Source organism: Narcine bancroftii, chromosome 1, assembly GCF_036971445.1.
Source record: "Narcine bancroftii isolate sNarBan1 chromosome 1, sNarBan1.hap1, whole genome shotgun sequence".
Classification (NCBI taxonomy): Eukaryota; Metazoa; Chordata; class Chondrichthyes; order Torpediniformes; family Narcinidae; genus Narcine; species Narcine bancroftii.
In genome coordinates this window covers 490489294-490504760 of record NC_091469.1, presented here as the reverse complement: position 1 = coordinate 490504760, position 15467 = coordinate 490489294, and the positions used below count along the sequence as shown (strand labels likewise).

The 15467-nt window shown below is 48.8% G+C and overlaps 1 protein-coding gene across 3 annotated transcripts in view; it reads right to left on the bottom strand.

The window, feature by feature from the left end:
• LOC138751994 (uncharacterized) overlaps nt 1–15467 on the bottom strand; it is a 150868-nt gene that overhangs the window by 80664 nt on the left and 54737 nt on the right. For all 3 annotated transcript variants that reach the window (XM_069915122.1, XM_069915123.1, XM_069915124.1), the window contains 4 exons: nt 14809–14968; nt 7765–7990; nt 3778–3990; nt 2282–2488 (listed from right to left, as the gene is read on the bottom strand). In XM_069915122.1, the coding sequence (XP_069771223.1) occupies nt 2282–2488; nt 3778–3990; nt 7765–7990; nt 14809–14968 (806 nt within the window). The remainder of the gene's footprint in view (nt 1–2281; nt 2489–3777; nt 3991–7764; nt 7991–14808; nt 14969–15467) is intronic.

Genomic DNA, 15467 nt, shown 5'->3' with positions numbered 1-15467 from the left:
TACCCCATCAGGGTTTTCCAGATGATGACCTCTTTCTTTCAGGTCACCACAGAGTTCCTTTTTGTTTCCTTTATTTCAAGTGAAACATTATACAGCCAACCATCTCCTCTTGTATGGACCACCAGGGCTTTGAACAGGCTGAACTAAGAACTCACAACCCGTCTCCAAAATGGGGGTTTTCCACAAGTTTGCCAGCTTGTCCTGTTCCAGTCCCAGCTGCTGCTGCTGAACCGTAGAACTGATCTCTCTCTCTCTCTCTCTCTCTCTCTCTCTCTCTCTCTCTCTCTTTCCCTCTCTCTCTCTCTCTCTCTCTCTCTCTCTCTCTCTCTCTTTCCCTCTCTCTCTCTCTCTCTCTCTCTCTCTCTCAGAGAAAACCACATGACCCTCTTAGAACAGCCAACTGCACTCAGACAGACTGCAGCACCGGACCCAAACTTCCGAGTCTGTTCATCTGTTGTTTTCCAAAGCAACAATCCTTTACTCCCCACCATGTCCAATTAACACCTACTTGTGAAGTCCTTATAGGCATCCTTCAAAGTTTTTGCAAAGGCACCCGGAGCCTGGACTGTCTGGCTTGAGCAGAGCTCTGGCATTTTAAATGCGATCTGTTTTGAAGTGTTTGTATGTGACCTACACTAAAAATCCTGCCACAATTTATCTCCTTTAAATCATATCTATTTACAATTTAAAATATAACATAATCTGTCACAGTATGCTCTCCTCGTGTCTGCGTAGGTTTCCTCTGGGGGTTCCAGTTTCAACCCACTGTTCAAATTGCATCGGGGTGTAGGCCAATTGGGTGTAATTGTGCAGCCTGTGGGGTGAAAAGGCCTGTTACTGTGCTGTATGTCTAAACTTTAATTTTTTTTTAAATAATTCTCTTCCAAAGTGAATCAACTCTTATTTTCCTACTTCATTTGCCATGTTTGCTCCTCACTTGATCAACTTGTTTATGTCCCCTTTTGAAGCTGTTTCACATTCTCTTCACTACTTCCCATCTGGAGTATGTTATTAACATACTTGGAGATATCACATCAGCCAATCCATGGCCTGTGTATATGTGAAGCCCAAGAATGTGGTATCCTGCTCATCACAGCCTGCCAACCCATTTATTCCTACTCTATTCGATCTGGCTCTACACAACCATATTATTATTTTCTAGGTGTCTTGATACAGTATTCTTTATGACAGATTTGAGGGTTAATGAAATATTTTGCTTTAGAACTCCTTTGGAGTTTTGAAACCATGCACATAATGAGTCAATGAGGTACGATTAAAAGAGTGGTTTACAAACTTTTTCTTTCCACTCACAAACCACCTTAAGCAATCCCTAATCACAGAGCACCTATAGCATAAGGATTACTTAAGGTAGTATGTGAAAAAGTTTGAAAACCACTAGTTTAAATGCTGTCTAATGTCTGCAGAGAGTTCTCCCTGTTTTCTCTCTCCCCCTTTCTTCATCAGTGCCGTGCCATTTACAACCATCTGTAGGAGCCATTGTGAAATGTATATCTTGGTAAGTGGTAACCAGAGAATCCACCATCCTCACAGCCATCTCTTTAAAAACTCTGGGATGCAAATCATCAGGTCCTTGGGAAGTATCAGACTCATTAAGTTTGTCATAACTTTTTTTTCAAAACTTGTCCTATTTTTAAAAATTTCCTCTTTTAACTGGGCTTTTGGTTCACAGCATTGCAGCCCAATGAAACACTGGAGCCTGCCTCATTAAATTAACCTAAGACACAGTTAGATAGATTAATAAATTATACATGAATTAAAGGTTTGAGGAAACAGGTCAGTCCATGTCCAAATCAACCACGTTCTTATTGAATTGGCAGAGAAGGCTTAATCCGTCAGATGGGCTAGGTTCTTATGGAACACTCGTAAAAATACAAAAATGCTGCAGAATCTCAGCAGGGCTCATAGTATCCATAGGAGGTAATGATATATAATTAGCATTTTGGGCCTGAGTCCTCTTCAAGGTACATTGAAGACACTGAGACCTGTTGAGTTCCTCCAGCATTTTTGTATAATTACTGCAATCACAGCATCTGCAGACTTTCTTGTTTCACTGGGGCTAGATGTAAATCACTGCAGTAATCAACAGCAGCTAGTGAGCACGTTCTTCCAGACTGTTCACCTCCCAACAGGCTAACAACCAACCCCCACCCTCTCTCCCAGCTCCCGAGGGCTTGAGGAAGGTTGACATAGGCTCCATCTTCCCAGGTTTTTAACCTAAGCACTCGTAACCACTCTCCGATCCTCAGTCACAGTTGCTCACCTCCTTGGCCACTGAGTTCCTTGCATCGTTGGAATCTCTGACCCCAGGCAGATCGACCAGGACAGCTCCAGTCTGTAGCACTGAAGATTTTGGCACTTGGATGCGTACCCGCTTGACGATAGGCCAGAACTCTCCACCTCTGCTGCTCGAGAAATCGTTGATGCGGGTGTCGATGAAACACTGCACTTTGGAGCGGAATTCACTAGCCTGAAGGTTAGAAAGGGCAGTTTTTTTTTAAAAAGCCCCATAAATCAGGCATATGAGGAAAATGAAGGTGGTGTGGGTCATTACAGTAGGGATTCAAAATATTAATGGAGTAATTGAAGAGAAATAGTTTCAAGAAATTTGGTGACAAAAATATTTCAAAGTTCCAGGTTCAGATTTATTGTCAGAGCCCATACAGACATACCATACAACCCTGAGATTCTTTTTCCTGCGGGCCAGGCAAAATTTCTACTTCTCGGTAATGCAAAGAGTGTACTTAGGAATGGATATGGATACAAGAGCGGAATGGATATGTATACAAGAGAGGAATGGATATGTATACAAGAGTGGAATGGATATGTATACAAGAGAGGAATGGAGATGTATACAAGAGCGGAATGGATATGTATACAAGAGAGGAATGGATATGTATACAAGAGTGGAATGGATATGTATACAAGAGAGGAATGGAGATGTATTCAAGAGAGGAATGGATATGTATACAAGAGAGGAATTGATATGTATACAAGAAAGGAATGTATATGTATACAAGAGAGGAATGGAGATGTATACAAGAGAGGAATAGAGATGTATACAAGAGAGGAATGGAGATGTATACAAGAGAGGAATGGAGATGTATACAAGAGAGGAATTGATATGTATACAAGAAAGGAATGTATATGTATACAAGAGAGGAATGGAGATGTATACAAGAGAGGAATGGAGATGTATACAAGAGAGGAATGGATATGTATACAAGAGAGGAATTGATATGTATACAAGAAAGGAATGTATATGTATACAAGAGAGGAATGGAGATGTATACAAGAGAGGAATGGAGATGTATACAAGAGAGGAATGGAGATGTATACAAGAGAGGAATGGATATGTATACAAGAGAGGAATGGATATGTATACAAGAGAGGAATGGATATGTATTCAAGAGAGAAATGGATATGTATACAAGAGAGAAATATAAATAAGAAGGAAGGAGCAAACAGGAACTGAGTTACTTGGAAAGATTAAAAAGGAGAGGAATTCATTCCCTGGAGCATAGAAGAATTAGGGGAGATTTGTCAGAGGTATTTAAAATTATGAGGGGACAGAATGAGTAAATAGGCTTTTTACACTGAGTGTAATTGAGATACAAACCAGAGGTCATGGGTTAAGTGTGAAAGAAGATAAGTTTAGGGGGAACATGTATTGTGTAGCTTTGAACCTGCTCTTAACAAATCTCCACAAACAAGACCAGAAATCCTGAGTAGGGCAGAAGAGCCTGAGCTGTCACACACCTGCATTTCACAGATGGTTGTGGTTGTTCCCAGGTACTGCGTGACTTCCTGAAGCTGCTTTAGTTCCTGGTACAGGAGAATCTTTCCATAAACTGCCTTGACACGGCTGTAAGCCATGCTGGCCTCAGAACCAGGGTCTGGACGCCGCCGCCTCAGTCGCCCATATTTGTCAGTCATGTCGCTGAGCAGCGAAAGGAGCTCCTTATTCCACTCCTGCATGTAAAAGAATACACAGGTGTGAATGATCAACACCAGCAGGGGTGGCTGACCAACAGGAGAAGAGGCATCTCAGTTTTATTGTCAGAGTACAAACATGACATCACATACAACCCTGAGATTCTTTTACCTGTGGGCCAGGCGGAATTACCACTTACTGATAATGCAAAAAAAAACTGCACACAAAACACACATGTAAACAAGTAAAGAAATGGAAAACAAAATGACTGTGCAATACAAAGAGAATTTTCAAAAAAATCTATGGTGCAAAAGTCTGAGTCCTTGAATGAGTCCCTGATTGAGTTTGTCATCGAGGAGTCTGATGGTGGAGGGGGAGCAGCTGTTCCTGAACCTGGGGTACGAGTCTTGTGGCACCGATACCTCTTTCCTGATGGCAGCAGCGAGAACAGAGCGTGTGCTGGGTGGGGTGGATCCTTGATGATTGCTGCTGCTCTCTGATGGCAGCGTCCCCTGTAGATGTTCTTGATGGTGGAGAGGGTTTTGCCTGTGATGTCCTTGGTTGTGTCCACTACCTTTTGGAGGACTTTATGCTCAGGGGTATTGGTGTCCACACACCAGACCATGATGCAGTGGGTCAGCACCACTTTCCACCACACCTCTGTAGAAATTTGCCAGGGTTTCTGATATCATACCAAACCTCCACAAACTCCTGAGGAAGTAGAGGTGCTGAGGAAGTTTATGTAAGTTGGCACAACATTGATGAGATGAAGGGCTTGTATTGTTCTATGTTCCATATATTTTAAAATAAACCACTGTTGGCTCCTGTAACAGGCCATTTAAAGCCTGTGCAGAGCCAAAAGCAGTCAGACTGGGTGGATGGTCCCCGCAGCACAGCACGGAGTCTTCGTTGATAACTAACGGGCATTAAACAGATGTAATGAAATGGTTCCTGGAGTCAGGATTGAGAAAACTCTCACCCAGAAAGAAAGAATTTTCAAAGTGTGTGTGTGTGTGTGTGTGTGTATATGCGTCTGTGTGTTTCCGTGTGCACCCATATGTGTATGTGCCTGTGTGGGTGGTGTGTTTGTGTGTGTGACTGTCTGTACAAGCTCGTGTGTGTGTGTGTGTGTGTGTGTGTGTGTGTGTGTGTGTGTGTGTGTGTGTGTGTGTGTGTGTGTGTGTGTGTTTGTGTTTGTGTGTGTACACAGGGATATGGAAATGTTGGGGGGGCGGTGGTGCCTAATAGAAACTGAAGAAGTTGGTGTTAATGCTATCAGATGCAGTTGATGAACCATCTTGCAGTAGACATCCGGTTATGGTCTGCATCAGATTAACTGGACTCAGACTTGAGCACCTAGTAGCAGGGCACTCCCAGTGGCATCCCTTTTCAATTTGCAGTCCTATTCCCTTGCCGATAAGTGGTCTCATGCACTGCCCACCCGCAAATAGGAGGAACAAAACATTATACTCTATCTGGGCACCCTCGAAATATATGGCATTAACATTGACTTCTTCAGGTTCTGTTACCTACCCTCCCCACACGCGTTCACTATCCATCCCTATGTCTCCTTTCCATCAGCTCCCCTCTCCTTGTCTCTCTCTCTTTCTTCTAGCTCTGCACGGACAGACTTACCTTCCTTCCCCATCAATTCTTAGCTTTTCCCTCCTATTCATGACCACCTGCCTCCTGGAGAATGTTGGAAACAACCGGCATTTGATCAATGGAGTTTTGCTGTGTTTTTTCATCCTCCTTCCCCTACCTGCCCTTTTACTCGGTAAAAATGATGAAGGGCTCAGGCCTGAAAAATTGGTTACACATCTTTCCTTCTATGAATGCTGCAGGGCCTTTTGAATTTCTCCAGCAATTTTGTGTATTTCCTATGGAACACTGAACACTACAGCACAGTACAGGCCCTTAGGCCCTCAATGTTGTGCCGATCCATACATTCTTTAAAAAAAAAGCCTCCCTACCCCGTAACTCTCTATTTTTCTTCCATCCATGTGCCTGTCTAAGAATCTCTTAAATGCCCCTAATGTTTCACCTTCCATCGCCATCCCCGGCAAGGCATTCCAGGCCCCACAACACTCTGTGTTAAAAAAAACTTACTCCTGATGTCGCCCCCTAAACTTCCCTCCCTTCACTTTGTACAAGTATCCTCTGGTATTTGCTACTCCTGCCCTGGGAAACAGGAGTTGGCTGTCCACACTATCTATACCTCTCAGAATCTTGTGGACCTCTATCAAGTCTCTTCTCAACCTTCTACACTCCACATTGCCACATGTTTTCCAATCCAGGCAACATCCTGGTAAATCTCATCTACACAGATTCCACATCCCGCCTGTAATGAGGCAACCAGAACTGAACACAATACTCCAAATGTGGTCTCACCAGAGATTTGTAGAGTTGTAACATGACCTCTCTACTCCTGAACTCAATCCCCCTATTAATGAAGCCCATAGACCTTTTTAACTTTCCTATCAACCTGACTGGCGACCTGGAGGGATGCATGGTTTGAACCCCAAGGCCCCTCTGTTCATCCATACTCTTAAGTAACTGACCATTAACCCTGTACTCAGCCTTCTGGTTTGTCCTTCAAAAATACATTACATCACATTTATCCGGATTGAACTCCATCTGCCACTTTTCTGCCCATCTCTGCATCCTGCCTGTATCCTCTTGTAACCTTCGACAACCTTCAGCTCCATCCACAACTCCTCCAACCTTTTGTCTTATCCACAAATGTACTGACCCATCTTTCTGCCTCTTCATCCAGGTCATTTATAAAAATTACAAAGAGCAGGAGGGTCCCAGAACAGATCCTAGCGACACTCCACTAGTCACCAACATCCCGGCAGAAAACTTTCCTTCCACTACTACGCTTTGCTTTCTTCCTTCAAGTCAATATTTTATCCACAATTTTTAGACCCAAATCTGCTAACCTTGCCTCACAAGGATTATTTTCCAATCAAGGCAACATTATGGTAAATCTCCTCTGCACCCTCTCCATAGGAGTTAATGGAAAATGTTGGAATCAACCAGCATTTGATCAATGAAGTTTTGCTGTTGTGTTTTTTATCTATAAATGTGATAAAGAGTGAATATGAAATAGAGTGGGTGGGATGCGGGGGGTGTTATAAGACTCTTCATGTCCTGGGATCTTTAGCTTTGCACACTTTCTGGTTTCACACCTGTTCTGGGCATTTTTACATAATGAGCAAGAATAAATATTGGCAAAGACACCACCTTGTTCTTTTTCAGGGTAGGACTATGAAATCTTTCCCTTCCATGCTCAACATCCACTCTAAATTGAGGTACATGCAGTGCCCGGGTTACGAACAAGATCCGTTCCTGGGTTTGTCTAAGATGAATTTGTAGATTAGTTGGAACAGGGACATACGGTTCTTATTTAGTCAAATGTTTGTCTTAATATAGATTGTAGTACATATTTTACCTTTCCATGCAGAGAAAATTACTGGAGTCAATTTCTTGAAGTAGGCACGTGTTAACACCAACTTAAAATGGCGGACAGTGTTCTCCTTACTCAAGCCAATGCACAAGAAGCCACACCTAGTCGTTCGTAAGTATGAATTGTCAGTAAGTCAGGCGTTGGTAACCTAGGTACTGCCTGTACTGGAGATTGGCCCCAGAAACTCCAGCTGAGGCTCAGCTAGCACTTTCAGGGAAGTTTAATAATATCTGTCTTTCTACTTCAAGTGAAAAGCCCCACATATAAAGGGTAGAACATGTTGAGAACCTAAGTGAATATTTCATTTTACATGTAGTTAAGGCAGGCACAGTGCCCAACATACCTCCTCAGAGAAGAACTCGACATCAGCCCTGTAGTGGTCAGACTTGGTGTTGAGCGAGACCTCGACAACTACAGCAGTGCAGGCTCTCATGGCAGATGTGGGCAGGATACCTTCCTCATCCAGCAGGGCATTCAGTAGACTGCTCTTCCCTGAGCCCGTGTCTCCCACCACAGCTATGTAGGTTGGAGGAGGCACAGTCTGTTTCTCCAGTTCCTTAATCTGCTCTCTGTAGACAGGTAGAGTAGTAAGTAAGAATGGGAGCAGATGTCAGTGAAGGTACAGGAGAAGCCACAGGCACCATGGAGATAGTGTAAGTGTTCTAACGAACCTGTGGAGTCTGTCCACTCCTGCACTATTCTGGCATATCTTGGAGTTCCCCAGTATGGATAAAGGGCCATGCCGACCAAGTTATCCACCTGAGCTCCTCCCATTTGTCTGCAGTTGGCCTATATCACTGAAGCATTTATCGTCCTAACTGACCAAATATCTTTTAGATGTCAGAATTGTGTCTGTGCGGTGGTCCACCACCGGCCTATGGTAGGGAGCAACCTCTGTACCTGCAGGAGTGTAAGGGGACAGGACCACACCTGGCTGCTGTCAATCAGTCAGTCTGAATGGATCAAATCCCACCCGGTCAGGTATCAATCACCCTCCGGAACATAAGCCTGCGCCGGCCTCCCGAGGCCTCACTCAGAGTTGCTGCAGCCACAGCCAGCCTGGCTCTGTGGAAGTCTTTGTGGATTAAAGCCTGTTGTACAGTCTTTACCTTGTGTGTGTCCGATTCTGTCTAACAGTGCACCACAATTTAATCCACAAAATTTTCCCACGGCTGCCATGGAAAAACTCCTGTGCACAGGGACCCACGCCACCCGGAAGCCCAGACGCGCTCCGAGATCTGGCAGCACGTGATTGAGGCAATCATCGAGGTACACGAGGGTGACATCCTGGACTTCGATCGGAAGAGGTTGGTCCTACTCCAATCAAAGCTGGGTCCCCGCGCCTTCCAGGTAACCAAAGGCCGCTCCACGTACAAGAGTGCAATGGACACTCTCGAGAACTTGTACAAGCCCCCCCATGAATGTGGTCTGTACAAGGTACCTCCTCAACACCTGAGCCCAGCAACCTGGGGAGATGGCTGAGTCTTACCTGGGACACTTGCGAAAGTTGGCCCGACCGTGTCTGGCTGAACCTGGGGTAGATGAAGAGGAGGTCGAGAGGCTGATCTGGGATACCTTCGTCCGAGGGCTACACTCGAGGGCTATCCGGCAGAAGCTGCCCTAACCAGGACTGTGGAAGTGGTCGAAACCCTGGAAGGCACATCGAAGCCTTCGATTCCAGGTTCCCCCAGGCTCCCTCATGGCCCTCTCATACTGCAGCTGCAGCCCCAGGCCAAGCTGGGGAGGAGAGCATCGCTGCAGCAGGTGCCCGGCGCCCCTGTAAGTACTGTGGGTCAGATCGACCATCGCACCAAAACTGCCCAGCTAGGAACCAGTATTGTTCCCGATCCGGCAAGGAAGGCCACTTTGCAAAAGTGTGCCTCTCTAAACCTGCCGGCAGCTCAGCGGCCCTCTATGACCTCCCCACCTCCCCCGTGGACCCCCTCCACATGCGTGTGCTGGGTGGCGCCATTGTCCCCGCAATGACTTCCCCTTCCCCGACTTTGACTGCGCCACATCTGGCCCCGCCAGCGACCGTTACAGCGTGTGCCACGAGCATCTACACCAGCCCCGCCCTCACCGTCGCCACTCACTGAGAACTACAGCGATGTCACTTCCGGCTCATGGTGTCACGTCACTTCTGGCTGATGTAACGACATCACTGCCGCCGGCCGTGATGATGTCACCCCAGAGCAGCAGACACGGCTGGGGAAGGAGGCCAGCTCCCCACGTTCCGCCGCCATCTTGGACCAGGCAGCACCCAACATGGAGGGCCCCCGACGACATTGAGAACGACGTGGTCAGCCGCCCTAACAACGCTCCCCACGCCTCCGGGTGCCATCAGCTGCCGCACCCAGCAACCGACGGCAACGTGATCAACATGGGTGATGACCAGACCGCCCTACTGACGCTCCCCACACCTCTAGAGGCCATCGGCTACTGCATGCTGCACCTCATGACCGGTCAACGTGGTCAACATGGGCGATGACCAGGCCACCCTATCGACGTTCCCCATCCTTCCAGATAGTGACGACTCTGACTCCGAGATGGTCCTGGCCGCCACCACGATCTCGGGTGCTCGATGATGCGTGTGCGAGTCAACGGGCAGGTAACAAAGTGCCTGTTGGACAGTGGCAGCACCGAGAGCTTCATTTACCCGAGCGTGGTAAAGGTCCACCCCACCACCTGCTCGATCGTCCTCGCCGCCAAGAATAAGACTGTTGGTACCCTCGGGCGCTGCTCGGTTGATGTAATGCCCAAACTCTGTGCACCACTCCTCCAGGGCCTGGATTTCCAGTGCCACCTGCAGAGTGTCACCCTTGCCTTCGGGGGGCCCCAACCCCCACTCACACCAACCTACCAGCCCAGGCCAACCTGTGGCCTCTCCACGCTGCGCATCACCCCACAGGTGCTCTTTCCACATCTTGCACTAGGCTGCAAGCCGATCGCCACCAGAAGTAGGTGCTATTGCATTGCAGACAGGGACTTCATCAAGGTGGAGGTGCGGCGACTCCTGGCGGAAGGCGTTATAGTCCCCAGTATCAGCCCTTGGAGAGTCCAAGTCCTGGTGGTCAAAGGGGGAAGTAAGCCGAGGATGGTCGTGGATTACAGCCAGACCATTAATCGATACACCCAGCTGGATGCCTCCCCCCTGCCGAGGATCATCGACATGGTCAATGAGATAGCCCGCTACCAGGTTTTCTCCACGATTAACCTGAAGTCGGCATATCACCAAATCCCTATCCACCTGAAGGACAAGCCCTACACCGCCTTTGAGGTGGACGGGCACCTGTACCAGTTCTGCCGGGTTCCTTTTGGGGTCACGAACTGGATCTCCGTCTTCCAGTGGGAGATGGATCGCATGGTAGACCGGCACAAGCTGAAGACGACGTTTCCATATCTGGATAACATCACTATCTGTGGCCATGACCAGCAGGACCATGATGCTAACCTGGAAAAATTCCTCCAGGCAGCCGGGGAGCTGAACCTCACTTACAACAAGGAGAAGTGTGTGTTCAGCACCTCCCACCTCGCCATCCTGGGATACATCATGGCCCATGGAGTCGTCGGCCCAGATCCAGAAAGGATGCGCCCATTAATGGAGTTACCCCTCCCCCCATGCTAAAGGACCTCTGCAGGTGCAGTGGGTCCCTTGTTTCTCAGACAAGGTCCGCCCACTGGCCCAAGCCACATCTTTTCCCCTCCCACCTGAGGCGCAGGCAGCCTTCACCCTCATCAGGCAAGACATCGCGGACACCACGATGCAGGCTGTGGATGAGGACTCCCCCTTCCAGGTGGAGAGCGATGCCTCCAAGGTGGCCCCCGCTGCTACCCTCAACCAAGGGGGGGCGCCCCGTCGCCTTCTTCTCCAGGGCCCTCCACGGCTCCGAGCTAGGGCACTCCGCCATTGAAAAGGAGGCCCAGACGATTGTGGAAGCGATCCACCGCTGGCGCAACTACCTGGCCGGCAGGAGATTCACACTCCTCACAGACCAGTGGGCTGTGACGTTCATGTTTAACACTACCCACAAGAGCAAGATCAAGAATGACAAGATCCTGCGCTAGAGAGTCAAGCTGGCAACCTACAGCTACGAATCCTGTACCGCCCCGGGAAGTTAACGAATCCCCTGATGCCCTCTCTCGCACCTCCGTGTCTATGCATGACGACGACAGGCTGCAGGCAGAGCATGAGTCCCTCTGCCATCTAGGCGTCACCCGGTTGCACCATTTCGTTAAGTCCTGAAATCTGCCATACACCATGAGGGACGTCAGGGACATGACCGAGGCCTGTCGGGTCAGTGCGGAGTGTAAACCCCTCTTCTTCTGCCCCCCCCACCCCATGCCCACGTTGTAAAGGCTACTCGCCCTTTCGAGGATCTAGGCGTGGACTTCAAAGGCCCCCTGCCTTCCATGAACCGAAACGTTTACTTCCTCACAGTAGTGGACGAGTACTCACGCTTCCCTTTCGCTATCCATTGCCTGGACACCTCCACAGCCACCGTCATCAGGGCCTTGGGGCAGATTTTCACCATGTTTTGCTACCCCACCTTCATCCACAGCGACCGGGGGTCTAGTTTCATGAGCGACGAGCTGCACCAGTACCTGAAGGCGAGGGGCATCGCGACCAGTCGCATGACATGCTATAACCCGAGAGGCAACGGGCAAGTGGAACGTGAGAATGGGGTGGTCTGGAAGGCAGTCCTCCTGGCTCTCAGGTCAAAACAGTGGGCCTTTGAGTACTGGCAGGACGCCCTGCCCGAGGCGCTCCATGCCATTCGGTCGCTGCTGTGTATGGCGACCAACGACTCCCCTTACGAACGCCTGTTTTCATTCCCCAGGAGGTCGGCGACTGGAATGTCACTCCCAGCATGGCTGATGTTCCCGGGACCGATGCTCCTGCGTAAGCACGTACGGACACACAAGGCCGAAGCCCTGGTCAAGCAGGTCTTCCTCCTAATGCAAACCACAACTATGCCTACGTTAGGTTCGGCAGTGGCAGGGCACCGTCTCAACCATGGACCTGGCACCAGCAGGAGCACCCACCACACCATGCCACCCTCCAACCCAGGACGACGCTGACCGAGCATACACCTCCATCCCCAGGCAGCTATGGGGCACCCAGGGCCTCCTTGACCACCAGGGGCCCGGTTCAGCCTTAGGAGACGAACCCGGCCCCCCACTCATCCAATACGATCCGCATACGTCGACCCCGGGCCCCTTGGCCACCCCTCTGTGCAGCACCACACCAGCCACACACACCCCTGCTGCCAGCCCCCCCACTTCCCCTCTGACCAGTGGCCAGGAGCCAATCCTACGACAGTCACTTAGACCCCGGCAGCCGCCGAATCATCTCAACCTGTAAATATTGTATGTACATAGTGGGTGCGATTCCTTGTTACTGCACCCTGCCTCCCCACCACCCCTGGGACAATTTTAAAGAAATGGATGAATGTGGTGGCACCCCACTGGCCTACTGCAGGGGGCAACCTCTGTACCTGCAGGAGTGTAAGGGGACAGGATAACATCCTGGCCGGCTGTCAATCAGTCGGCGTGAAGGGATCAAGCCCCACCCGGTTGGGTGTCAATCATCGTCCGGGATATAACCCTCCCGAGGCCTCTCTCAGAGTTGTTGCAGCCTGACTCTGTGGAAATCTTTGTGGATTAAAGCCTGTGGTACAGTCTTTACCTTGTGTGTCTGATTCTGTCTCTATACTTCCTGACAGCTCATTCTTAATACTCATCACCTCTGTGTGGAAATGTTGCCCTCTTAAATCTTTTCCCTCACATCTAAACCAATGACTTTTCATCTTCCTGAAAGACTGTGACAATTCATCCTTATCAATCTTCCTTATGAATTCGTATATTTCTATAAAGTCACTCCTCAGCCTACATCACCCAAGTAAAAAATTCCCAGTCTCTCCTTATAACTCAAGTCCTCCAGTTCCAGTAAATACCCTCTTGGATCCCTTTGAAATCCATTCCAATTTAATACCCATAGCAGGCTGACTGGAACTACACAGAATATTCTAAATGTGACCGCAGTCTTGTAGGGCTGCAACACGATGTCCTAACTTATGAATTCAGTGCCCTGACCAAGGAACCAAATCCCTCCTTCACTGCCCCAGTAACTGTGGCCCTAAGACCTCTCTGTTCTGCAACACTCCACTTCGTTCATCCATTTACTGTGTATGTCCAATCCTGATTTGACTTACCAAAATGCAACGTCTCATGCTTATCCGAACAAAACACGATCTTCTATTCCCCAGCCTGCCAATTTAGTTGATCAAATTCCATTGTAATCTTACATAATCTTCCTCAACTTCAGCTATACTAAATTGTAATGTCATTCGCATCCAGAGTTAATATCAACCCAGCATCTATCCCTGTGAAACACCATTGCTCACAGGCACCAATCTGAATATCAACTCACCACCACCATTCTGACTGTCAAGCCAATTTTGTGATCAGGTTACACTTGATCACACGTAATCTAACCTTCCTGACCAGCCCATGTGACACTTAACAAAGGTACTGAATTGGAAAAGTTAGCTGTGTCCCTTCAAGGAGAACAGGCGGAATTTCTTCAGTGTCCTGTTCACCCCACCTGGTGGCGAGCCGCTGGGGACTTGTGATCAAAGGACTCACACCAAGGCTGCGGACTGGCTGAAGGTACCAGGTATCAGAACTGGAATGCGAGAGGGGGCCGAGGGCGGGAAGGGTTCACGAGGGGCTTTGGGCACTGAAAGCTTCCTGATCATGTTGGAGGTTTGGATCTGGAGCTCGGGTTGCCGATGGTTTGACAGCTGCAGCTCAATTGACGACGTGGTTAGTGCAACTCCCTCACCCCGCCAGCGATAGGGACCGCGGGTTGAACCCCGCGCTGTCTGTAAGGAGTTTGTATGTTCTCCCTGTGTCTGCGTGGGTTTTCCCCAGGGACGCCAATTTCCTCCCACCGTTCAAAACGTACCAGGGGTTGTAGGTTAATTGGGTATAAATGGGGTGGCACAGGCTCATGCATCAAAATGGCCCGTTACCGTGCTGCATGTCTAAATATTTAAAACATTTTGAATCCACGGACACTCAGTGACTCTTTAGCTTCTCTTTCTCGAACTGAAAAGGGCACCAGGCAATTTCTGCCGATGGAAAATCTTGACTGTGGCACAGTTAGCACCAGTGGCCATGGTTTGAGTCCAGTGCTGCCTGTTTCTTTGTGGGTTTCCTCTGGGTGCTCCAGCTTCCTCCCAGCCTCCAAAACATATACAAGTTGTATATGTACCAACAGGCTGCCTTGATTCTCCCCACATCCAAGTGACAATTTACAGGGCTGTCCACCCTCTCAAAGCCACTGAGGCAACACAAACGCTCCCCGGTCATTACTGGCACTCACTTCCAATCTGCTACGTGCTCCTCGGCAACACCCTTAGCCTGTAGTGCCTCGGAGATATCCTGCAGCAGGAAGTGGCACTCTCTCAGCTGGCTCCGGATGACTTGGTCTGACGATGCCCAGTGATGCTCTGGTGATTGCAGGAGGAAACGTGCGCTGGGTGCTAGCAAAGCAAATATGAAAGATCAAAGAACTCCTCAGCCACAGATTTTCACTAGTAAAACAGGACAATCTGCAAACACTGTGTGTGAAGTAAAAACTCAAAGCTGGAGAAACTCAGCAGGTCAAACAGTGCACTTTATACAGCAAAGGTAAAGATACATCACCAATGTTTCGGGCTTGAGTCTTTCTCCAAGGTGTGGAAAAATGCAGGCAGGCGCCTAAACAAAATGGAGGGGGAGGGGAAGAGAGGCAGGGGGAGGAGCACAGTCCCATAGACAGGAAGTTAGTAGGTGGATAAAGGAGGGAGGGCATACCAGCAAACGGGGCAGGGGGATGGCTCTGTAAATAAAGAAGGAACCTACTCTCCATTCTCCTTCCCTTTCCTTTCCTTTCTTTCTCCTAGCTCTCTACATCCTTCCCTCTGCGAAAGGAGAGGGAAGTGGGTGGAGAACTAGATGAAAGACAGAGGGAATGGGAAAGGAGGCAGAAGGGTAAATGGC